The following is a 26,291-nucleotide window of genomic DNA, read 5'->3' as shown; positions in this document are numbered from 1 at the left end:
GACAGAAAACCAAACACTGCATGTTCTCACTCATAGGAGGGAACTGAACAATGAGAACACCTGGACACAGGGAGGGGAACATCACATACCCGGGCCTGTCATGGGGTTGGGGGCTGGGGAGGGATAGGATTAGGAGAAATACCCACAGTAAATGAAGGGTTAATGGGTGCAGCACACCAACATGGCACATGTATACATGTGTAACAAACCTGCATGTTGGGTACATGTACCCTATAACTTAAAGTATAATAAAAAAAATTAAGGTATTACTTTTTTTAAAGACATAATGCTGTTGTACACATAACAGACTACAGCATAGTGTAAACAGAACTTTTATATGCACTAAGAAACCAAGACATTCATGGGGCTCGCTTTATTATGATGTTCACTTTATTGTGGTGGTCTGAACCAAATCTATATCTCTCAGGTAAGTCTATTTATATGAATCAATTAAAAAGAGAAAAATATTTAATGATTAAATTTAATGAGGATAATAGGGACAAGAAGCACCATAAGCAAGATCATTTAAAGACTACTGAAACAGGCTGGGCACCATGGCTCATGCCTGTAGTCTCAGCACTTTGGGAGGTTAAGTTGGGCAGATCACCTGAGGTTAGGAGTTCAAGACCAGCCTGGCCAACATGGCAAAACCCCATCTCTACTAAAAATACAAAAATTAACCAGGCATGATGGTGCACACCTGTAATCCCAGCTACTTGGGAGGCTGAGGCAGGAGAATCGCTGGAACCTGGGAAGTGGAGGTTGCAGTGAGCTGAGATTGTGCACTGCCTTCCAGTCTGGGCAATAAAGTGAGACTCTGTCTCAAAAAAATAAATAAATAAAAATGACTACTGAAAGAGTAATAGCTATAAACTCTTCTGAACATGAAACGAGCCAAACACAAAACGATGGCATGTTTGAGTCTACTAGGATCATTAAAAGGATTCACAATAGAAAAAATCAAAGTGTGTTTTACACTCTCTTGCCAGGTACGATGATCCTTCAGCCAGAGCTGAGTTAAAGGTAGGACTTAACAAAAGCCTGCCAATTGCCTCCAACTTCTTGTAGTTGAACTGACTGTGAGAAAGTTGGGAGTTACAGAACACTTACTTATTGTAGAAAAAAAGAGCTTTAACAGCTCTTTTAACTTGATCCCCTAAGAAAAAAGGTAAAACTTTCAGGCTTTTCTATTATTATTACTATTATTTTATTATTATTAAGTTTTATTTTTTGAGGTGGAGTCTCACTCTGTCACCCAGGCTGGAGTGCAGTGGCGCGATCTTGGCTCACTGCAATTCTTGGCTCACGCCATTCTCCTGCCTCAGCCTCCCGAGTAGCTGGGACTACAGGTGCCCGCCACCACGCCCGGCTAATTTTTTTGTATTTTTAGTAGAGACAGGGTTTCACCGTGTTAACCAGGATGGTCTTGATTTCCTGACCTTGTGATCCACCCGCCTCGGCCTCCCAAGGTGCTGGGATTACAGGCGTGAGACACCGTGCTCAGCCCAAATTTTGTTATTTTATAAATCCAAAAGAAGCAATGTCCTAGGGCATAAGGCCCAGCTACCTTAATTCCCTGATGGAAAAAGACACGTATTTATAGACGTAGTAATTTAACTAAGTCTGCAGTGTCCTTTCAAGCTAACACCCTATACTGGTACGAGGCAGAATAATGGCTCCTCAAAGATGTCCATAGCTTAGTTCCAAGAACCTGTGATTACATTACTTTACATGGCAAGGAGGAATTGAGGTTGCAGAAAGAAAGTTGCTGCCTTAAAAAAGGAGATTATTGTCTGATGTATCTGGGTGGGCCTAAAGGAATCACAAAGGTTTTTCAAATGTGGAAGGGAGATTTAGCAGAGTTTGCGTCAGAGTAATGAGCCAAGAGAAAGACTTGACAAGCCAATGCGGGCTTTGAAGATGCAAATAGAGGGCCAGGAGCTAAGGAATGCTGGCAGCTTCTAAAGCCAGAAAAGGCAAAAAAACAGACTCTCTCCTACAGCCTCCAGAATGCCCTGTGAACAGCTTAATTTTAGCACAGTGAGATCCATTTCAGACTTCTGATCTCAAGAACTGTAAGATAATAAATTTGTGTGGCTTTTAAACCACTAAATTGTGGTAATTTATTACAATAGCAATGGGAAACTAATAAAAGTGGTTTTAAAATAAGATCACGAATTCTCTGACACTTGTCCCACTAAGTGTATGTCCTTCCTCTGAACAGGGTGGGCCTCTGTGACTGCCTCAACGAATAGAATTAAACAAGTCATGCTGCAAGACTTCATTGGCTACATTAAAAACAGCCCACTTGGGACACTTGCTTTTGGAATCCTGAGCTATGATTTAAGAAATCCAACTACCCTGAGGCCACCACCCTAGAAAAACCACAGAGAGAGAGAAAAAGAAACAGAGAGAGAAAGAGCACGAGAGAGCGAGCATGAGAGAGACAGTATGCGTGACTGATCCCAGTAGCCCAGGTGTCTGAATCTTTTCAGCCTGGGTGCTAGTCATGAATGAAGAAGTCTTTGAACTATACTCAGTAATAATTTGATTGTACACTTAAAAATAATTAAGAGTATAATTGGACTGTTTGTAACACAAAGGATAAATGCTTGAGGTGATGGATACTCCATTTACCCTGAGATTATTAAGCACTGCATGCCTGTATCAAAATACTTCACGTACCACAAAACTACATATAAATACTTTGTACCCACAAAAACATTTTTTTAAAAAGGAAATTTAAAAAAGGAGCTTTGAGATGATTAGCCCTTGCCATGCCTAATAACAACTATAGGAAAGACCGCAAGCAAAAAATGCCCAGCTGAGCCCTTCCTAAATGGCTGACCCAATATCAAGAACAAAATAAGTAGTTACCTTAAGCTGCTAAGTTTTGGGAGTAATTTGTTAAATAGCAACAAATAGCATGCTCAACAATATATGCTAAGGAATTATCTTTTTCATTACTTAAACTCAAAAGATAAGTACTTTTTTCAGTCATTTATGAAACAACAACTTCTGTCATTCCACATATGTTTTGAACATGCCAACATTGCTCAAATATCACCTCACATTAGTACTTACCTTGATACCAAAAGTGCATACTGTCATTATGATTTTAAATAGGAGTGCCAGGCATTACTGCATTGAGCTGAATATACTCCAATGCCTACTGGATTATCAGGAATGTCATCGACAATTTTATTGGCATTCATATCATTTCGGTAGTCACAAAGAGAAGAGGATTCCAGGGGAAAACAGTGTGTAAAAAACTCTTTGATCAGTTCACTGGTGTTTACCCTGGTGTATGGATTAGGAAAGGCTATCACAGCCATAATGGCTGCAACAATAATGATTTCCAGAATGGGATACTTTCCAAATTTGGTGGACTTGTGTCGATGACACCAGGCAATACTTGCCCTAATAAAAAAGGCTCCCCAAAGCCCTCCAAATACCCCTAGGAGAATAAAAGGAAACAGCTCAAAAATGTATGATGGTATGTGATACTCGACATAAAAAAGGACCAGATGGCTGTTACCAGATGGATTGATGGACCTCAAAACAAATGCAGCCACTAAAGCAGCAAAAAATGATCTCCATAAAGTTTTGAGAGGAAAATAATAGCTAACAAAAAAAAGAAAAGAAAAAGTAATGGTATCATTTTATAAGATGTTTCTGATATATTATAAATTGAATGGTAAATATCCTAGCTCTAAATTTTGCTGTAGTTAGAATTTATGCATAATGGATTTTACTGTAATAAGAAAAATTGATGTTATTATTACTTTTGGAGATGGTGATCATCATTACGAATTCACAGTATCAATTTATTATAAATGTCTAATAAATGTTTAGAATATCTAGCACTGTTTTATTTTCAAAATGAGTTTCACATTCATTTTAATCCCTAAACTTTAATCCCTAAAGTCTTGTTAAAGACATCTCAGCTATACTTCAACCTCTGCCTACAAATCACATTTTGGAAACAGTGGTGGAAACAAATTGCATCAGCACTCAGATTTCATTCTGCTATAACTTTCCAGAAGATCATTAAATTAAACTCAATTCAGTTAAGCCAGGTGAGAAACAGCATACTACTCATCTTACCGCAAACACATACCTTTTAGATCTAAAGTTAAGCTAAAATAAAATTTTAAAAATATATCCATATGTCATCATGTAAAAAATACACATATAACATCCTAAATTCTAGAATATTCTTTGTAGATCATAGCAAATTAATCATTTAAATGCTGTAATGCCACAAATATATATCTCTGATTTTCTTCAATGTATGTCTACTTAGAAGGTTGATTTTACTAAATTATTTGATAATCATACTTTCATAATTCAAACCTCCCAATCTTGGTAATATATTAGTTTTAATAACTTGAATTCTTAGTAACTTTACACAGATCCTACTGCAATAACTATCACTTCTTTTCTACTACAGCTCAAATATATTTGCGTGACAATCCAGTGGATTTGTTATATGACTACGTAGTTAACTAATACAAAAGCTTCTTGAAACAATACTGCATTTAATTCTTTCTTGCTGCAATGTGTTGAGGATGGATCCATTTAATGTGGATGCAATCATCTAATATGTGATTAATTTTATAATTAACTGAATTGTAAACATTTTGCTGTATCAATTATTAATTCATCTTGAGACAAAGCAAGACTTAACTCTACTTGACTTATGATTAATTCTGCCCATGTTTTCCACCATAGACATTTGTCCCTCTCTTCAAATGTTGTTTCATTAGATCCCCAACAGCACTTTTTGTGGTTGTACTACAATGCACTAAGGCAAACGCCCTCCTTTAGGTCAGTCATCCAATCAGCAGCAATGTCTATTAATCTGGCCAAGGCCCCTGTAAAAATATGTTGGAGATGGTCAAAAAATAAGTCAACCTTTTGGGAGTCGAGAACAATCCAGTTAAAAGGCAAGTGGAAAGCAGGAGACTCCTAAAAAAGGGTCATTTAAGAAGTACATATAAATTTAAGATTTTCAAATTTTAGTTATAAACGTTTATTATATTTAAAAACTGTAAAGAGTTATTTTTTACAATAAAATTGCTATTTTTGTTTGGAATTTTTAAAAGTTACATCATTCAAATTAATTGTGAACCAAAAAACAGCATTTAAAAGATATTGAAATATCTTCAAAAGACAGCTACTTGGCAGAAGGTTCACAAATCTAATTTTCAATCCATAATTAACAGACTTATAAGTGATATCAATTTCATTTAAATTTAATGTTCATTAGAAGTAATTATTGAAATTCATAGTATTCCTATTTATAGTTTTTTCTTAAATTACAGAAAACCATATATCAAGATTATTTTACTGTGAGAATATAAAAAATATACAAATTTATGGTCAAATGTGGGTCCTTCTTATAGAAAAAGATCAGTGGGTTACATACACAGAGGCCAGAACATTATTATGCATGCCAATTAGGATTATCAGTACTTACCTATATTCTCTACACAAAATTTAGTTTTGTGGTCTTCTGAACATAATCTTCCATCATGGAAGCTGAAAGTGATTACAACTGGGCTTAATATTTGTTTTCAGGTCCTCAACAGCTATTTCTTAAAATCTCACACATTGGGACTTTGTGGCCACGCTGTATAGCAGGGTGATGAAGAGGATAGGGTCTGGAACTAGACGGCTTTAATTCAGACCCAGGCTTGGCCACTTGCTAAGTTGTATGACCTTAGTCAGACTAAGTTACTTTTCTTCAGCTTCAGTCCCCTCATCTGTAAAATGGCGATAATGACAGCATTGGTATCATAGGATGCCATGAGGTTTAAATACATGTAAACTTTTTAGAACAGTGCACAACACATAGGAAGCACCCCATAAATATTGGCTATTTATTATGGTGTTAACATCAAAAGATACTTTATTGGTCACCTGATCCAAATCACTTATTTTACAGATATAGAAACTGAGCCCAGAAAGATCAACCAAGCTGGATAAATACTTAAAGTGACAGAGCCAAGACTAGACTTGGAAGCCTCTGCCTCCTAGTTTTATATTTAAGAAGATTTTATTAGTAAAGCACTCCTCAGCAAATGTAAAAAAACAGAAATTATAACAAACCGTCTCTCAGACCACAGTGCACTCAAACTAGAGCTCAGGACTAAGAAACTCACTCAAAACCGCTCAACTGCATGGAAACTGAACAACCTGCTCCTGAATGACTACTGGGTACATAATGAAATGAAGGCAGAAATAAAGATGTTCTTTGAAACCAACGAGAACAAAGACACACATACCAGAACCTCTGGGACATATTCAAAGCAGTGTGTAGAGGGAAATTTATAGCACTAAATGCCCACAAGAGAAAGCAGGAAAGATCCAAAAATGACACCCTAACGTTACAATTAAAAGAACTAGAAAAGCAAGAGCAAACACATTCAAAAGCTAGCAGAAGGCAAGAAATAACTAAAATCAGAGCAGAACTGAAGGAAATAGAGACACAAAAACCCTTCAAAAAATTAATGAATCCAGGAGCTAGTTTTTTGAAAAGATCAACAAAATTGATAGACTGCTAGCAAGACTAATAAAGAAGAAAAGAGAGAAGAATCAAATAGATGCAATAAAACATGATAAAGAGGATATCACCAATGATCCCACAGAAATACAAACTACCATCAGAGAATACTACAAACACCTCTACGCAAATAAACTAGAAAATCTAGAAGAAATGGATAAATTCCTCGACACATACACCCTCCCAAGACTAAACCAGGAAGAAGTTGAATCTCTGAATAGACCAATAACAGGCTCTGAAATTGTGGCAATAATCAATAGCTTACCAACAAAAAAAAGTCCAGGACCAGATGGATTCACAGCCGAATACTACCAGAGTACAAGGAGGAGCTGGTACCATTCTTTCTGAAACTATTCCAATCAATAGAAAAAGAGGGAATCCTCCCTAACTCATTTTATGAGGCCAGCATCATCCTGATACCAAAGCCGGGCAGAGACACAACCAAAAAAGAGAATTTTAGACCAATATCCCTGATGAACATGGATGCAAAAATCCTCAATAAAATACTGGCAAACCGAATCCAGCAGCACATCAAAAAGCTTATCCACCATGATCAAGTGGGCTTCATCCCTGGGATGCAAGGCTGGTTCAACATACACAAATCAATAAATGTAATCCAGCATATAAACAGAACCAAAGACAAAAACCACACGATTATCTCAATAGATGCAGAAAAGGCCTTTGACAAAATTCAACAACCTTCATGCTAAAAACTCTCAATCAATTAGGTATTGATGGGATGTATCTCAAAACAATAAGAGCTATCTATGACAAACCCACAGCCAATATTATACTGAATGGGGAAAAACTGGAAGCATTCCCTTTGAAAACTGGCACAAGACAGGCATGCCCTCTCTCACCACTCCTATTCAACATAGTGTTGGAAGTTCTGGCCAGGGCAATTAGGCAGGAGAAGGAAATAAAGGGTATTCCATTAGGAAAAGAGGAAGTCAAATTGTCCCTGTTTGCAGATGACATGATTGTATATCTAGAAAACCCCGTCGTCGCAGCCCAAAATCTCCTTAAGCTGATAAGCAACTTCAGCAGTCTCAGGATACAAAACCAATGTAAAAAATCACAAGCATTCTTATACACCAATAACAGACAAACAGAGAGCCAAATCATGAGTGAACTCCCATTCACAATTGCTTCAAAGAGAATAAAATACCTAGGAATCCAACTTACAAGGGATGTGAAGGACCTCTTCAAGGAGAACTATAAACCACTGCTCAAGGAAATAAAAGAGGATACAAAGAAATGGAAGAACATTCCATGCTCATGGGTAGGAAGAATCAATATCGTGAAAATGGCCATACTGCCCAAGGTAATTTATAGGTTCAATGCCATCCCCATCAAGCTACCAATGACTTTCTTCACAGTATTGGAAAAAACTACTTTAAAGTTCATATGGAACCAAAAAAGAGCCCACATCACCAAGGCAATCCTAAGCCAAAAGAACAAAGCTGGAGGCATCACACTTCCTGACTTCAAACTATACTACAAGGCTACAGTAACCAAAACAGCATGGTACTGGTACCAAAACAGAGATATAGATCAATGGAACAGAACAGAGCCCTCAGAAATAATGCAACATATCTACAACCATCTGATCTTTGACAAACCTGACAAAAACAAGCAACGGGGAAAGGATTCCCTATTTAATAAATGGTGCTGGGAAAACTGGCTGGCCATATGTAGAAAGCTGAAAGTGGATCCCTTCCTTACACCTTATACAAAAATTAATTCAAGATGGATTAAAGACTTACATGTTAGACCTAAAACCATAAAAACTCTAGAAGAAAACCTAGGCAATATCATTCAGGACATAGGCATGGGCAAGGACTTCATGTCTAAAACACCAAAAGCAATGGCAACAAAGCCAAAATTGACAAATGGGATCTAATTAAACTAAAGAGCTTCTGCACAGCAAAAGAAACTACCATCTGAGTGAACAGGCAACCTAAACAACGGGAGAAAATTTTTGCAACCTACTCATCTGACAAAGGGCTAATATCCAGAATCTACAATGAACTCAAACAAATTTACAAGAAAAAAACAAACAACCCCATCCAAAAGGGGGCAAAGGATATGAACAGACACTTCTCAAAAGAAGACATTTATACAGCCAAAAAACACATGAAAAAATGGTCATCATCACTGGCCATCAGAGAAATGCAAATCAAAACCACCATGAGATACCATCTCACACCACTTAGAATGGCGATCATTAAAAAGTCAGGAAACAAGAGGTGCTGGAGAGGATGTGGAGAAATAGGAACACTTTTACACTGTTGGTGGGACTGTAAACTAGTTCAACCGTTGTGGAAGTCAGTGTGGCGATTCCTCAGGGATCTAGAACTAGAAATACCATTTGACCCAGCCATCCCATTACTGGGTATATACCCAAAAGATTATAAATCATGCTGCTATAAAGACACATGCACACGTATGTTTATTGCAGCACTATTCACAATAGCAAAGATTTGGAACCAACCCAAATGTCCAACCATGATAGACTGGATTAAGAAAATGTGGCACATATATACTATGGAATACTATGCAGCCATAAAAAATGATGAGTTCATGTCCTTTGTAGGGACATGGATGAAACTGGAAACCATCATTCTCAGGAAACTATCGCAAGGACAAAAAACCAAACACCACATGTTCTCACTCATAGGTGGGAATTGAACAATGAGAACACATGGACACAGTAAGGGGAACATCACACTCTGGGGACAGTTGTCAGGTGAGGGGACGGGGGAGGGATAGCACTAGGAGATATACCTAATGCTAAATGATGAGTTAATGGGTGCAGCACACCAACATGGCACATATATACATATGTAACAAATCTGCACGTTGTGCACATGTACCCTAAAACTTAAAGTATAATAATAAAAAAAAGAAGATTTTTTTGAAGAAGAGAAACAAATGCTTTTTAAAACCCAATGGTACCTGGAAAAAAATTGAACGGAGGAAGGAGGAACGATTTATACTTCTGTTAACTAAAAAAGGATTGCTTGAAAAATTTTCTTTACCTGGTGCCAATCCTATTAGTGTTACTACTAGCCATTTGTAAGCTGACCACGCATCATACAAACTTTTTGTCATTTCCCATGCTGATTCTTTCTTTTTGCTGTTGATCTGAAATTAGAAACGTTTTTGTTTCATTTTTCAAACTATGAATAGAGGCCACAATTCTAGAATCTAGCAATTTTTCTCATTTACCATATATAGAACAGTAATTTCTGAACTAAATAATGGAAAATGTAAGTTTGAGGCAAAATCACTACATTGTAGACAGTTATTTTACCTGTAAACCAGATGACATGTCTTTACCCAACATCTGCATTTTATTCTTTATTAAGAAGTTTTTTTCTTTTTATAATTGAGACAGGGCCTTGCTACGTTGGCCAGGCTGGTGTTGAACTTCTGAACACAAGTGATCTGCCTGTCTCGGCCTCCCAAAATGCTGGGATTACAGGTGTGAGCCACCACACCCAGCCAAGATCTGCATTTTAATAAGAACCTTGAGATTTGAGTGCAAAGGGTCCACAAACTACATAAAATCTGACCTAGATTGTTTTAAATTAAATCAAATTTGAACTTCAGTTGGTACACATAACTATATTTTATATATGTCTTCTGTAAGACAATATGGTTTGAATTGTCTGTCATTCTCTGATCCTAGCAGTTAAGTGGATTATAATGTTCTTTAAAAGATAGGAGCTGTGTATAATAATACTATGCCCATAAATACAATGTGTTACAGAATAATCATGAGGACAAAGGGACACCCTCAAAACTTATAGGCCTTTTAACATGCAGGTTTGGAGAGTGCCGATCCCATTGGTAGAGTCCAGAGGCTCTTTTTTTACTGTGTGAGGCAAAAGTGTCCTCTACTGGATACAGTGTAGGAAGTTAGGAGATTAACAAGAGAGTAATAGATTTGATCCAGATGAAGGTAAGTCTCACCTCTCTTACTAAGAATGTACTTCTAAACCTATCCCTAACTAGTCCACACCTCTTCTGTTCTACTAGGATTGTTGCTTTAAAAAGCCATATTCTCAGCCCCGGACTTCAGTACTCAACTGTTCTGAAGGAGGGCTACAGCTGGAATTCAATGACCCAGTCTATTTCAAGCAACGGGTCTATTTGAAGTCACAATGCTTCATTAAAATAACACAGTCAGTTCTAATGTGAATGAGGCAATTTTACTCCTTGTACCCTATAAGCAACCAAACACAGATATTATCCATTCTTTAGAAATAGAAATAGGTTATTTCTTTCAAAAATAATCACTAAACTCCTGTTGCTTTTCCTCAGGAAAAATAAATGTAATATGTAAGAAAACATGATAATATTAAGTCATTTTCAGACTGAGTCACTGCTGTTTTCTTTATATAATTGCTTGCACAGCACCACAGTCAGGTCACTTAAGTAGTTGCTTGATAGCGTACCAAGTAGAAAAGATATATGTACAGAGAATTCAGTCATCACTTTCCTAACAAAAAATCTGGAAATCATTTAAATGTTCATCAATATAGCATCATATAAATAAATTGCAGAATATCTATGTAATGAAAAATTCTGCAGCAATTAAGAATGAGATAGATGTAGTGTTATGCAGGAAAAGGGCAAGATGGCTGAAAGTATGCTAAAAGACAGGAATATATATATATATATGCTTATATTTTTAAAAATCAGAAGATAAACCATAAAGTTAGAAATGTAAATTATTACTTTAAGGGGAAGAGGACAACAGGTTGGATGGGACAGAGACAGAAACTAGACTTCTTTGAACATACCTGTTTTGTACATTTAACTTTGGAATCATGGAAATATTTCATATATTTATAAAAAAAACTAAATCTAAAAAGCAAACCTTAAAAATTGAAGTAAAATTAAACAAATCAAAGGTGCATCTAATTGGTAACATAATGATCCAGAAGAAACTATCCCAACGAACTTTACAACAAAGTAATTTGTATGTAAAACTGTGATGGAATAAATAAAGGATAGGCCAGATATAGTGGCTCACACCTGTAATCTCTGCACTTTGGAAGGCAAAGGCAGGAGGATTGTTTGAGGCCAGGAGTTTCAGACCAGCCTGGGTAACATAGCAAGACCCAGTGTCTTTAAAAGAAAAAAAAAAAAATGGCCAGGCATGGTGGTGTGCACCTGCAGTCCTAGTTAACTGGGAGGCTAGAGGCAGATTACCTAAAATTTTTCAGTAGGCATACTGAAAAATTGGTGGTGGTGTTGGTACTGTTATTCTGACAATGTCATATGTGTGTATTGTGGGGTAAGTGAAATGACTATGTTGGTGATGTTCAGATTTTTGGTAAGACTTAAAGGAAATGAAGATTTAAGAACTAGAGGTTTAGCCCTATAGTTATGAATTTAAACTAGAAGAGTCATATAAACTTAGGAGGCTAGAAACAATAGCCAACCCAGAAGTAACAAGTACCACCTAGTGCCCAGATTGTACCTATATTATATTTTCCTTCAATGGAATCAGAGCTCCTTGGAGAAATGGCTGATTCCAGGTTTGCTGCAGGAAATGTCTACGATGAATTAGGATTAGTATTAGGATTATCTAAGGGCATGACAAAGGATACAGATAGCAAACTAAATAAGCTCCCACTAATCTAAAATGGAATAACATGAACATCAATAACTATAATAACTGTGATGATTAAAACACAAATATACTTAAATCCATGAGTCCACGAAGACACAGAAACAACAACCAAACAAGTAAAAAATCCCATTGGTCAACTTTGAGGATGCTAAGGAACCTAGTATTTCAAGATTTCTCCCTTTCCTGTACCATCTGTACTTCAGGGAATCCAAATGGTTGATGTGGGGTAAACTCTCTATAGAAATATGCAAGCCAATAATTGAAAAAGGAACAACAATTAAACTGCAGCCATTTTGTAAAATACTGAAATGGTAATATTTGAAATTACAGAATATCAATTTGCTTCAAATAAGCTGGGGTAGGAAGGATACAAGTATAACAGAAGTTCACGGAACAAAAGAATTACGTTGGGTATATGTACTGACATAGAAAGACTTTAAAATTTAATGTAGACCAGGCACAGTGGTTCCCACCTATAATCCCAGCACTTTGGAAGGCCAAGACAGGCAGATCACTTGAGGCAGGAGTTTGAGACCAGCCTGGCCAACATGGCGAAACCCCATCTCTACTGAAATTACAAAAATTAGCCAGGTGTAGTGGCACATACCTGTAATCCCAGCTACTTGGGAGGCTGAAGCATGAGAATTGCTTGAGCCTGGAAGGCAGAGGTTGCAGTGAGTTGACATCACACCACTGCACTTCAGCCTGGGTGACACAGCGAGACTCTGCTCAAAAAAAAAAAAAACAAAGAATGTTTAAAGAACAATAGTAAGAATATAAATGTGTGGAATTTTCTGGCTTTAAAAAATTTTGTTTATATAAGCATGGATCAAAATATCGAAAAATATTTGATTGGTCTAGATGATTAATAAAATTAGCTAGGATACATGTTGGCTACTTCATATGTTGCTATACTATTTGCAATGTTTTCAAAGACTGTAGACTAACCATTAACAGACTCAGAGAAAAAAGTTTTTTTTGTTTTGAAGGGTGACAGGGTCTTGCTCTATCATCCAGGTTGGAGGCCAGTGATGCAATCATAACTCACTGTAACCTCGAACTCCCAGGCTCAAGGGATCCTCCTGCCTCAGCTTCCCGAGTAGCTAGGACTACACGCGCAAGACACTATACCCAGCTAATTTTTGTTTTTTTGTGTAGAGATAGAGTCTCCATATTTGCCCAGACTGGTCTCAAACTCCTGGGATCCAGCGATCCTCTGCCTCAGCCTTCCAAAGCACTGGGATTACAGGCATGAGCCACTATGACCAGCCTGTTTTGGTTTCCTTTGGTCTCAGTTTTCTCTAAAATTTTATGAATATAGTGTCATGGATATTCTCCAGGTACTTTAAAATATATTTAAATCCCAACTGTATTTACCTAATGATCATACAAGACACAGGATTTATAGTGTGTCTGAGCTAGGCACTTTGGATGAAAATAGTGATTTTCAAAGTACAGTCCACAGACACCTTGGAGGATCCCTGAAAACTTTTCACACTATAAATCCTGTGTCTTGTATGATCATTAGGTAAATACAATCATACTTAGAAGTATACATTCAGAGACATTATCAGTATTCAGGCTGGGATTTAAGTGTATTTTAAAGTGTGGTACCTGGAGAGTATCCATGATACTCTGTTCATAAAATTTTAGAGAAAACTGAGACCAAAGGAAACCAAAACAGGCTGGTCATGGTGGCTCATTGCTGTAATCCTAGTACTTTGGAAGACTGAGGCAGAGGATCGCTGGATAATACTGTTTACAAAATAATACAAGACATTATGTGCCTTTTTCACTGTGTTAACATTTTTACTGAAAATGCAAAACCAATGGCAAAACTGCTGGCTCCTTAGTAAAAATGAGGCAGTGGCACTCAAATGTACTGGCAGTCATTACATTCTTGACTGCCATGCTTCCCAGTAAAATTAAATAAATAAATAAAATGCCAGTTTCAAATAAGAGCATCTTTGATGAGGAGTAAAAATTGCTACACCTCAATCACTGAGTATTTTTAATATTTTGTGTGATGAGAAAAGAACTATGCATAAGTAACTATGCAAAACTATACACGTCTGCTGCATATGGAAGCATGAGGTTATGTCCTAAATAAAAGCACTTGTATAATTTATTTGAGTTGCAAAATAAACTAGACACTTACATGGAATACCATTTTTACTTGAAAGAGTGACACCAAATTATGGTTTTTCAAATTTGGGAATTTGACAGGTACTTTCTCAATAATGAAACCAAGTAATCCTGTCCTTTTTAAGTAAAATAAATGTGTACTTGTTTCCAATGATAGAATTTGAGCTCTCCAGTAAAAATTAGAATTTTAGGAAACTTGTATCTATCACCGTGAGGATGCTAGGTTCCCAATACTTACAGACTTTTCTGAAGAGATCAAAGGTAAAATTAACAAATGTGATTTTTAAAATATTGTATTATACAATAAAGGTGTCAACATTTAAAAGATCCACATAAATCAGTGAATCAATATTTTCCACATGATCATTGCATAATGTTACGAAATCATATATTCCAAGTTCAAGGTTCAAAATCAATGGTTAATGTAACAGGAGACAAAGTTCATTGGTGCAGTTTCAAAGTACACCTTACAACTAATCTTTAAGAAATGAACGCTTGTCACTTTAGTGTAGTATCAAAGAAGAATATTTGCAATAATCTTAAAGACTATTAAAATACTCATAGCTTTTCCAACTATATTATCTGTATATAAGGCTGACTTTTCTTCATAAACTTCCATAAAAGCAACATATAACATATTGAATGCAAAAGCAGATATGAGAATCCAGCAGTGTTTTATTAAGCCAGACAACAATGAGATTTATAGCAAATGTAGCGCAATGTCATTCTCTCACTAAATATTTTTTGAAAATATATTTTTGTAAAAATGTTATTTATGTTAACATGTAATGGGTTTTGTTACTGTTATTTTAAAATGAATTAGTTTTTTTAAAAAGTCCTCAGTTTTAGTGTCTAATATGGTAAATATCTGTTGATAAAAACCACGTAAACCAAGGCTCCTTGGGGGTCTTCAATATTTTTAAAGAGTTTCAAGGGGATCTGACACCAAAAAGTTTAAGAATCACTGGATTAAAGCACTGATTTCATGTACTGTATTTTTACATATGCCCTAAAGGTATATATCATCTGATGAATCTCAGAAGCTGTACCTTTCATAAATAATGTAATGTAATTTCAATTTCAGGTTTCACACACGTATACATTAATATGGAAGCTTATAATTAATTTGTGTAAATAGTCATTTTCATTGAAAAGTAAATTTCCAATACCAAAATTATGTAGGGCCTTTTGAGATTTGGAATTTTATTTTTCAAAAAGATTTTCTACTTTGGGAGGCTGAGGTCAGCAAACCACCGGAGGCCAGGAGTTTGAGACTAGCTGGCCAACATGGTGAAACCCCATCTCTACTAAAAATACTAAAAGTAGCTTGGCATGATGGCACACACCTGTAATTCCAGCTACTTGGGAAGCTGAGTATAAGAATCGCTTGAACCTGGGAGGCAAAGGTTGCAGTGAGCCAAGATTACACCACTGCACTCCAGCCTGGCCAACAGAATGAGACTTGGTCTCAAAAAATATACACATTTTTTATTTTTTTAAAATGTATTTTGTATAAAAACTAGCCAGGCATGGGGATGCACATCTGTAGTCCCAGCTACTCAGGAGGCTGAGGCAGGAGAATTGCTTGAACCCAGGAGGCGGAGGTTGCAGTCAGCCAAGATCACGCCACTGCACTCCAGCCTGGGCAAAAGAGACAAGAAAGAAAGAATGAAAGAATGAAAGGAAGGAAGGAAGGAAGGAAGGAAGAGAGGGAGGGAGGGAGGGAGGGAGGATTGATTTTGGATTACATTAGCAGTAGGTCACAACCACAAACAAAAAGGATCCAGAAATTGTATTTTTCTATGTTAAAGGCATTTTTTAAAAAAACACTTAGTGAATCATTACAACACTCAATAAGCCTTATTTGGGATCCACGCTGAGAAATATCTCAGAATCGAATACTGGAAAAGGGGATAAAAGAAAACAGTAAAACCCCACAAAACTATAAGTAGATTTCTCCTTTTTCAATAGGTAAGAGTTATGCAATGAGTTTCCTTTTTTTGCCTTAGCTTCTGGGCTGCTCAGAATCAAAAATCATGCTGACCTCCATATCTTGAACTGGGCTTGTTCTTTCCCCCAACTCCTGTGCTGTATTTTTCCCTTTCCCTTTCCTTCTTATTTTGTCTTCTTACTGTATTTCCTTGTTTTTTAGCTACCTGAATTCCCTTCTGGAAATATATGGGGTATAAGTAAACTAAAAAAATTTAACACAGAAAAAGAAAAAACATGTATCACCTATGAAATGTAGACATTTACTTATATTAAATGTAAATATATTTTGGCAGCCTGAGATCATTGGCAGAAATACATTACTAAATGATCTAATTATGCACTATATTTTTTAAAATTACTAAAAACACTTACCCATCTATGCCTTTCTCTGTCTTTACATTTTTCTTGCACCCAGTCAATAGTATGGAAATCATATGTACCAACACCTGGAATTGGTTCATCCAAAAGATCCAGTAAATGTGTAGAACTGTTAATGCTGCCTCCATTTGTCATTGTATAATGAGTTCCTACGGAGGAAAAAAGGAAAGATGAATATGTTTTAGAAGAGACAACAGTGAGCTACGTGACCTGAGAAGTTCATTAAGTCATACAGAAATAACATCACTTGAAATCATTTCAATTAGAGACAAACGTTAAGAAAAATTATCCAAAACTTGGAAATAAGGCCAAAAGATTATGACATGTCCCTTTAAAGTCAAACCCAGATATCAACAATTAGCCTGCATAATAGTCACCTAATGCTCTGGAAAATTTTAAATGACTATTTACTACTGATTAGGAAATAGATTCTGTATAGAAAATGATTTGTAAAAGATAAATTGAAAATAGTAATTTTTATCTGCTAAAATGCAAATGAATTCTGTCCAGTAGAAAAAATAACCCTTAGAGTTGTGGTTTTGTTTGTTTTTGCCCTGTAAGAATTTGCTTTCTTTCACTGATGATATACACTTAGTCTCATACATGCTCCTCTCAATCAGCCTTGTCATCAGGCTGGTTCCCTCACTAGAGTAAAATAAATCTTGGCTCATGTTCACTATATATCTTATATGAGTATCACAGACTTGAGAAATGTATCAGGAAGGACATTAAAAGATAGCTCAAGAAAAAGAAGTACAAATGGCTTTTAAATATGAAAATAAGCTCAATCTAACACATAAAAAGAAATGCAAATCAAATCAACAATATCATTTTCCTCTATCAGATTAGTAAAGATAAAGTGTGTGAATGCATGAAGTTAGCAAAGCTATAAAGAAAGAGGCCCTATCACAAAATTAGTAGTTTGAATATGAACTGGAATAATCCCTTCGGGAAGGTAAAAATTAACAAAATTTAATATACACAGATGCTCTTCAATCTAGCAAGTTCACTTCTAGGTTTTTTTCTTGCAGCTACACTTGCATAAATCCTTGAATAAATCCATAAATTATGCAGAATGTGGGCAGAACATCTTACTATGTGCTATAGAAAGAAAACAAAAACATATTAATGCCAAAGTGCTTATAATCTAAAACAGGTTGGCAAACAGCTAGAGTAAATATTTTAGGCTTTGGATGCCACACGGTTGCAACAACTCAATTCTGCCATAGTAGCACAAAAGAAATCATAGATAATATGTACATGAATGAGTCTGAATGTGCTCCAATAAAACTTTATTTACAGAACAGGTGAAGGACAGGATTTGGCACAGGGCTTGTAGTCTGTCAATCCCTGATCTAAAGTCTGTACAGAAGACTTTACAACTGAAGACTTTATTAAGAATTTTTTTTGTATAAATAGCACTTTTCTATACAGTGTCGGAGATACAAAGATAATAAAAAAAAAAACTGTCCCTGACTTCCAGGTGCAATATAATATTTTTATAATGTAACAAATTATATTTCAAAACAAAGTTCAAATATTGAAATGCCCAGGTTCCAATATTCTTTGACTACCATTTTAGTCATCTTACCTATATTTAATTTGTTAAAAAGAAAGAAATCTTGGGACTGTAGTACCTGAAACTAGGTGGGATTAATCTAAGAAAATTTCTTTAAAAAATATGAATTTCAAATTGAAATTTGAAATAAATTAGGCTATGGTTTTACAATGAGAATTATACCTATACATGCCATGTTAGATATGCTTAATACCTATTTCTGAAAGAAGAAACAAATGATGTGAGTATAGTCTGTAAAAGAAAATTTATATTACTGTTAGAAAAAGAGATTTTGGGCCAGCCACAATGGCTCATGCCTGTAATCCCAGCATTTTGGAAGGCTGAGATGGGTGGATTGCTTGAGCTCAGGAATTTGAAACCAGCTTGGGCATCATGGCAAAACTCCGTCTCTACTAAAAATACAAAAAAAAAAAAGTTGGGCATGGTGGTATGTGCCTGTAGTCCCAGCTACTCAGTGCTAAGTTGGGAGAATTGCTTGAGCCCAGGTCAGTCGAGGTTGCAGTGAGCCATGATAGTGCTACTGCATTTCAACCTAGGCCACAGAGCAAGATGCTGAGGAAAGGAAAAGAGAGGGGAGGGGAGAGGAGGGGAGAGGAGAGGGGAGGCGGGGGAGGTGAGGGGAGAGGGGAGGGGAGAGGGGAGGGGAGAGGGGAGGGGAGAGGGGAGGGGAGAGGGGAGGGGAGAGGGGAGGGGAGAGGGGAGGGGAGAGGAGACGGGAGGGGAGGGGAGGGGGAGGGGAGAGGAGATGGGAGGGGAGGGGAGGGGAGGGGAAGGAAAGGAAAGGAAAAGAAAACAGTTTAGATAGAGTGTAAAAACAGGCTTGGTAAGAAATATGATAATCCCGAGTGAATATTATTAGACTTGACAGTGGAAGTAGAGATACAAGCATTTTGGGAGGCGATTTGGAAATACCTATCAAAATATCAGGATTCTACTTCTAGGAATTAATGCCACAAGTGAAGAAAAGCTTAAATATTTTATTGAAACATTATTTGTAATACTGAAAAATTCAAACCAATGTAAATGTCTCATCTATTGGTAATGAATTAAATTATGTACATTTATGCAATTGAATATAATGCAGCAGTTAAAAAGAATAAGGTTGATCAATATATAGTGATACAAAAAGCTGGCTACAATATATTGCAGTTTTTTAAAAAGGGCCAGGTGTAGATCAGTATTTTAATATGCAAATTACTGTGTAAAATTTATTTTGGCTTAAAAATTATGCTTCATGTTCTAACCCAATGCAGGGAAGCTAACAGCCTTGAAAAAAGGTTAGACAATTTGCTAACTAGAATAACCAGTGTAGAGAACATAAATGACCTGATGGAGCTGAAAAACACAACACAAGAACATGAAGCAAGTGTCAATAGCCGAATCGATCAAGTGTAAGAAAGGATATCAGTGATTGAAGATCAACTTAATGAAATAAAGCAAGAAGACAAGATTGGAGAAAAAAGAATAAAAAGGAATGAACAAAGCTTCCAAGAAATATGGGACTATGTGAAAAGACCAAACCTACGTTTGACTGATGTACCTGAAAGTGATGGGGACAATGGAACCAAGTTGGAAAACACTCTCCAGGATATTATCCAGGAGAACTTTCCCAACCTAGCAAGACAGGCCGACATTCAAATTCAGGAAATACAGAGAACACCACAAAGATATTCCTCGAGAAGAGCAACCCCAAGACACATAATCATCAGATTCTCCAAGGTTGAAATGATGGAAAAAATGTTAAGGACAGCCAGAGAGAAAGGTCGGGTTACCCACAAAGGGAACCCCATCAGACTAACAGCAGATCTCTCAGCGGAAACCCTACAAGCCAGAAGAGAGTGGGGGCCAATATTTAACCTTCTTAAAAAACTTTCAATCCAGGATTTCATATCCAGCCAAACTAAGCTTCGTAAGTGAAGGAGAAATAAAATCCTTTACAGACAAGCAAATGCTGAGAGATTTGGCCACCACCAGGCTTGCCCTACAAGAGCTCCTGAAGGAAGCACTAAACATGGAAAGGAACAACTGGTACCATTCACTGCAAAAACATACCAAATTGTAAAGTCCATCGACACTATGAAGAAACTGCATCAGCTAATGGGCAAAACAACCAGCTAGCATCATAATGACAGGATTAAATTCACACATAACGATATTAACCTTAAATGCAAATGGGCTAAATGCCCCAATTAAAAGACACAGACTGGCAAATTGGATAAAGAGTCAAGACCCATCAGTGTGCTGTATTCAGGAGACCCATCTCACATGCAAAGACACACACATGCTCAAAAAAAAGGGATGGAGGAATATTTGCCAAGCAAATGGAAAGCACAAAAAAAGCAGGAGCTGCAATCCTTATCTCTGCTAAAACAGACTTTAAACCAACAAAGATCAAAAGAGACAAAGGAGGGCATTACATAATGGTAAAGGGATCAATGCAACAAGAAGGGCTAACTATCCTAAATATATACGCACCCAATACAGGAGCACCCAAATTCATAAAGTGGGTTCTTAGAGACCTACAAAGAGACTCCCACACAATACCAGTGGGAGACTTTAACACACCACTGTCATTATTAGACAGATCAATGAGACAGAAAATTAAAAAGGATATTCAGGACTTGAACTCAGCTCTGGACCAAGTGGACCAAATAGACATCTATAGAACTCTCCAACCCAAATCAACAGAATATACATTCTTCTCAGCACCTCATTTCACTTATTCTAAAATTGACCACAAAATTGGAAGTAAAACACTCCTCAGCAAATGCAAAAGAACGGAAATCATAACAAACAGTCTCTCGGACCACAGTCCAATCAAATTAGAACTCAGGATTAAGAAACTCCCTCAAAACTGAACAACTACATGGAAACCGAACAACCTGCTCCTGAATGACTACTGGGTAAATAACGAAATGATGGTAGAAATAAAGATGTCCTTTGAAACCAATGAGAACAAAGACATACTGTACTAGAATCTCTGGGACCCATTTAAACCAATGTGTAGAGAGAAATTTATAGCACTAAATGGCCACAACAGAAAGCAAGAAAGATCTAAAATTGACACCCTAACCTCAAAATTAAAAGAACTAGAGAAGCAAGAGCAAACAAATTCAAAAGCTAGCAGAAGACAAGAAATAACTAAGATCAGAGCAGAACTGAAGGAGATAGAAACAAAAAAAAACCCTTCAAAAAATCAATGAATCCAGGAGCTGGTTTTTTGAAAAGATCAACAAAATAGATAGACCACTAGCCAGACTAATAAGAAAAGAGAGAAGAATCAAACAGATGCAATCAAAAATGATATATGGGTTATCACCACTGATCACACAGAAATACAAACTACCATCAGAGAATACTATAAACACCTCTATGCAAATAAACTAGAAAACCTACAAGAAATGGATAAATTCCTGGACACATACACCCTCCCAAGTCTAAATCAGGAAGAAGTCAAATCCCTGAATAGACCAATAACAAGTTCTGAAATTGAGGCAGTAATTAATAGCCTACCAACCAAAAAAGTCCAGGACCAGACAGATTCACAGCTGAATTCTACCAGAGGTACAAAGAAGAGATGGTATCATTCCTTCTGAAACTATTCCAAAAATAGAAAAAGAGGGAATCCTCACTAACTCATTTTATGAGGCCAGCATGATACCAAACCAAAACCTGGCAGAGACACAATTAAAAAAAAAATAAAAAATTCAGGCCAATATCCCTGATGAACATCGATGCGAAAATCCTCAATAAAATACTGGCAAACTGAATCCAGCAGCACATCAAAAAGCTTATCCACCACTATCAGGTCAGCTTCATCCCTGGGATGATGCTACCTGACTTCAAACATATGCAAATCAATAAATGCAATCCATCACATAAGCAGAACCAATGACAAAAACCACATGATTATCTCAATAGATGCAGAAAAGGCCTTCGACAAAATTCAACACCCCTTCATGCTAAAAACTCTCAATAAACTAGGTATTGATGGAATGTATCTCAAAATAATAAGAGTTATTTATGACAAACCCACAGCCAGTATCATACTGAATGGGCAAAAACTGGAAGCATTCCTTTTGAAAGCTGGCACAAGACAAGGATGCCTTCTTTCACCACTCCTATTCAACATAGTATTGGAAGTTCTGGCCAGGGCAATCAGGCAAGAGAAAGAAATAAAGGTTTTCAAATAGGGAGAGAGGAAGTCAAACTGTGTCTGTTTGCAGATGACATGATTGTATATTCAGAAAACCCCATAATCTCAGCCCAAAATCTCCTTAAGCTGATAAGCAACTTCAGCAAAGTCTCAAGATAAAAAATCAATGTGCAAAAATGACAAGCATTCCTACACACCAATAACAGACAAATACGGAGCCAAATCATGAGTGAACTCCCATTCACAATTGCTTCAAAGAGAATAAAATACCTAGGAATACAACTTACAAGGGATGTGAAGGACCTCTTCAAGAACTACAAACCACTGCGCAAGGAAATAAGAGAGGAGACAAACAAATGGAAAAATATTCCATGCTCATGGATAGGAAGAATCAATATCATGAAAACGGCCATACTGCCTAAAGTAATTTATAGATTCAATGCCATCCCCATCAAGCTACCAATGACTTTCTTCACAGAATTGGAAAAAACTACTTTAAAGTTCATATGGAACCAAAACAGAGTCCGCATCGCCAAGACAATCCTAAGTAAAAAGAACAAAGCTGAAGGCATCACGCTACCTGACTTCAAACTATATATACTACAAGCCTACAATAACCAAAACAGCATGGTACTGGTACCAAAATAGATATATAGACCAATGGAACAGAACAGGGGCCTCAGAAATAACACCACACATCTACAACCATCTGATCTTTAACAAACCTGACACAAACAAGCAATGGGGAAAAGATTCCCTATGTAATGGATGGTGTTGGGAAAACTGGCTAGCCATATGCAGAAAACTGAAACTGGATCCCTTCCTTACACCTTATACAAAAATCAACTCAAGATGTATTAAAGACTTAAACTTAAGATCCAAAATCATGAAAAGCCTAGAAGAAAACCTGGGCAATACCATTCAGGACATAGGCATGGGCAAAGGCTTCATGACTAAAACACTAAAAGCAATAGCAACAAAAGCCAAAATGGACAAATGGGATCTAATTAAACTAAAGAGCTTCTGCACAGCAAAAGAAACTATCATCAGAGTGAATAGGCAACCTACAGAATGGGAGAAAATTTTTGCAATCTATCCATCTGACAAAGGTCTAATATCCAAAATCTACAAAGAACTTAAACAAATTTACAAGAAGAAAATGAACAACCCCATCAAAAAGTGGGCAAACGATATGAACAGACACTTCTTATAAGAAGACATTTATGGCCGGGCATGGTGGCTCACGCCTGTAATCCCAGCACTTTGGGAGGCCAAGGTGGGCGGATCAGTAGGTCAGGAGATCGAGACCATCCTGGCTAACACAGTGAAACCCAGTCTCTACTAAAAATACAAAAAATTGGAGCGTCAGGACGCCCGGCAACCTCCCCTGCCCTCATCCCCGCACCGCCGCATCTCCTCGCTGCCTCCCGGGCTTCGGACCCCGGTCTCACCCCCTGAAACACGACTCGCGATTTCAAACCTGGAGACCTCATCTTCGCCAAGATGAAAGGTTATCCCCACTGGTCAGCTGGAGTAGATGAAGTTCTTGATGGAGCTGTAAAGCCACCCACAAACAAACTACCCATTTTCTTTTTTGGAACTCATGAGACTGCTTTTTTAGGACCAAAGGTTATATTTCCTTACTCCGAAAATAAGGAAAAGTATGGCAAACCAAACAAAAGATTTTAACGAAGGTTTATGGGGACAGATAACAATCCAAAAGTGAAATTTTCAAGTCAACAGGCAGCAACTAAACAATCAAACGCGTCATCCAATGTTGAAGTTGAAGAAAAAGAAACTAGTGTTTCAAAGGAAGATACCGACCATGAAGAAAAAGCCAGCAATGAGGATGTGACTAAAGCAGTTGACGTAACTACTCCAAAAGCTGCCAGAAGAGGGAGAAAGAGAAAGGCAGAAAAACAAGTAGAAACTGAGGAGGCAGGAGTAGTGACAACAGCAACAGCATCTGTTAATCTAAAAGTGAGTCCTAAAAGAGGACGACCTGCAGCTACAGAAGTCAAGATTCCAAAACCAAGAGGCAGACCCAAAATGGTAAAACAGCCCTGTCCTTCAGAGAGTGACATCATTACTGAAGAGGACAAAAGTAAGAAAAAGGGGCAAGAGGAAAAACAACCTAAAAAGCAGCCTAAGAAGGACGAAGAGGGCCAGAAGGAAGAAGATAAGCCAAGAAAAGAGCCAGACAAAATAGAGTAGAAGAAAGAAGTTGAGTCAAAAGGAAAAATTTAGCTAACACAGGGGTTACATCAACCTCCGATTCTGAAGAAGAAGGAGATGATCAAGAAGGTGAAAAGAAGAGAAAAGGTGGGAGGAACGTTCAGACTGCTCACAGAAGGAATATGCTGAAAGGCCAAAATGAGAAAGAAGCAGCAGATCGAAAACGCAAGCAGGAAAAACAAGTGGAAACTGAGCACCAAACAACATGTAATCTACAGTAATAAAAAATATCTCATTTTGGGCTCAAAGCATTAATCCAGTTACTGAAAAGAGAATACAAGTGGAGCAAACAAGAGATGAAGATCTTGAGACAGAATCATTGGACTGAATTTCCCCCTTCCCCCCATTGATGGAAGAATGTTCCAGATTCTAAATGGAGGACTTCATTATTAATGGCATTACTGTGTTATGATTAACAAATTTCCTGTAAGGTACACACTACATGCTAAGGTCGGCCATCATTCTTGTTTTTTTTTTTTTTTTTTAACCAAGCTTAAAATGAAGCTTTGTGTTTGAAAGTAATAACAAGCTCAGACGAAGATGGTGGTTGTACATTATTCATTTAGAAAATATAAAAGTTCATTTTGTTTTGAAGCTAGTTATTAAACTGGAATAGCAGTTATACCCCTAAGAATGGGGCCCTTCTCTTGACATTCCTTTGTTGTTTAATTCTTTAGAATCTTAATAAATTTTTTTTAATCCTGAGAAATTAAACAGTAGTAGACTTGTTAAGAATGAAACTGTAACCAAAATTTTAAAATAAAGTTTTTTAAAAAAATAAAATAAAATAAAATAAAAATACAAAAAATTAGCTGGGCATGGTGGCGGGCACCTGTAGTCCCAACTACTCGGGAGGCTGAGGCAGGAAGGAGAATGGTGTGAACCCGGGAGGCAGAGGTTGCAGTGAACCGAGATTGCGCCATTGTGCCCCAGCCTGGGCAACAGGGCAAGACTCTGTCTCAAAAAAAAAAAAAAGAAGACATTTATGCAACCAACAAACATATGAAAAAATGCTCATCATCACTGGTCACCAGAGAAATGCAAATCAAAACCACAATGAGATACCATCTCACACCAGTTAGAATGGCATTCATTAAAATGTCAGGAAACAACAGATGCTGGAGAGGATGTGGAGAAATAGGAACGCTTTTACACTGTTGGTGGGAGTGTAAATTAGTTCAACCATTGTGGAAGACAGTGTGGTGATTCCTCAAGGATGTAGAACTAGAAATGCCATTTGACCCAGCATTCCCATTACTGGGTATAGACTCAAAGGATTATAAATCATTCTACTATAAAGACACATGCACATGTATGTTTATTGCAGCACTATTCACAACAGTAAAGACTCAGAACCAACCCAAATGCCCATCAATGATAGACTGGATTAAGAAAATGTGGCACATATACACCATGGAATACTGTGCAGCCATAAAAAAGGATGAGTTCATGTCCTTTGCAGGGACATGGATGAAGCTGGAAACCATCATTCTCAGTAAACTATCACAAGAACAGAAAACCTAACACCACATGTTCTCATTCATAAGTGGGAGATGAACAAGGAGAACACATGGACACAGGCGAATATCAC

General features: G+C 37.0%; 1 protein-coding gene and 2 pseudogenes across 1 annotated transcript; 1 reads left to right on the top strand and 2 right to left on the bottom strand.

The window, feature by feature from the left end:
* Nucleotides 1-1,017: 1,017 nt before the first annotated feature.
* LOC129392985 (H(+)/Cl(-) exchange transporter 3-like) lies at nucleotides 1,018-3,662 on the bottom strand (the record flags this gene model as incomplete). Its single annotated transcript, XM_055117115.2, is given in 3 exon segments — nucleotides 1,018-1,077; nucleotides 3,085-3,149; nucleotides 3,152-3,662. Coding segments are annotated over 3 exon segments (636 nt in total), but the record flags the coding sequence as incomplete, so codon positions are not given.
* Nucleotides 3,663-4,623: 961 nt separating this feature from the next.
* Nucleotides 4,624-23,958, bottom strand: LOC103786773 (H(+)/Cl(-) exchange transporter 3-like; annotated as a pseudogene).
* On the top strand, nucleotides 23,931-25,498 carry LOC100995782 (PC4 and SFRS1-interacting protein-like; annotated as a pseudogene).
* The last annotated feature ends 793 nt before the right edge of the window (nucleotides 25,499-26,291 follow it).

Source organism: Pan paniscus, chromosome 11 (genome assembly GCF_029289425.2).
Source record: "Pan paniscus chromosome 11, NHGRI_mPanPan1-v2.0_pri, whole genome shotgun sequence".
NCBI classification, from domain to species: Eukaryota; Metazoa; Chordata; class Mammalia; order Primates; family Hominidae; genus Pan; species Pan paniscus.
This window is presented reverse-complemented; position numbering and strand designations above follow the sequence as displayed.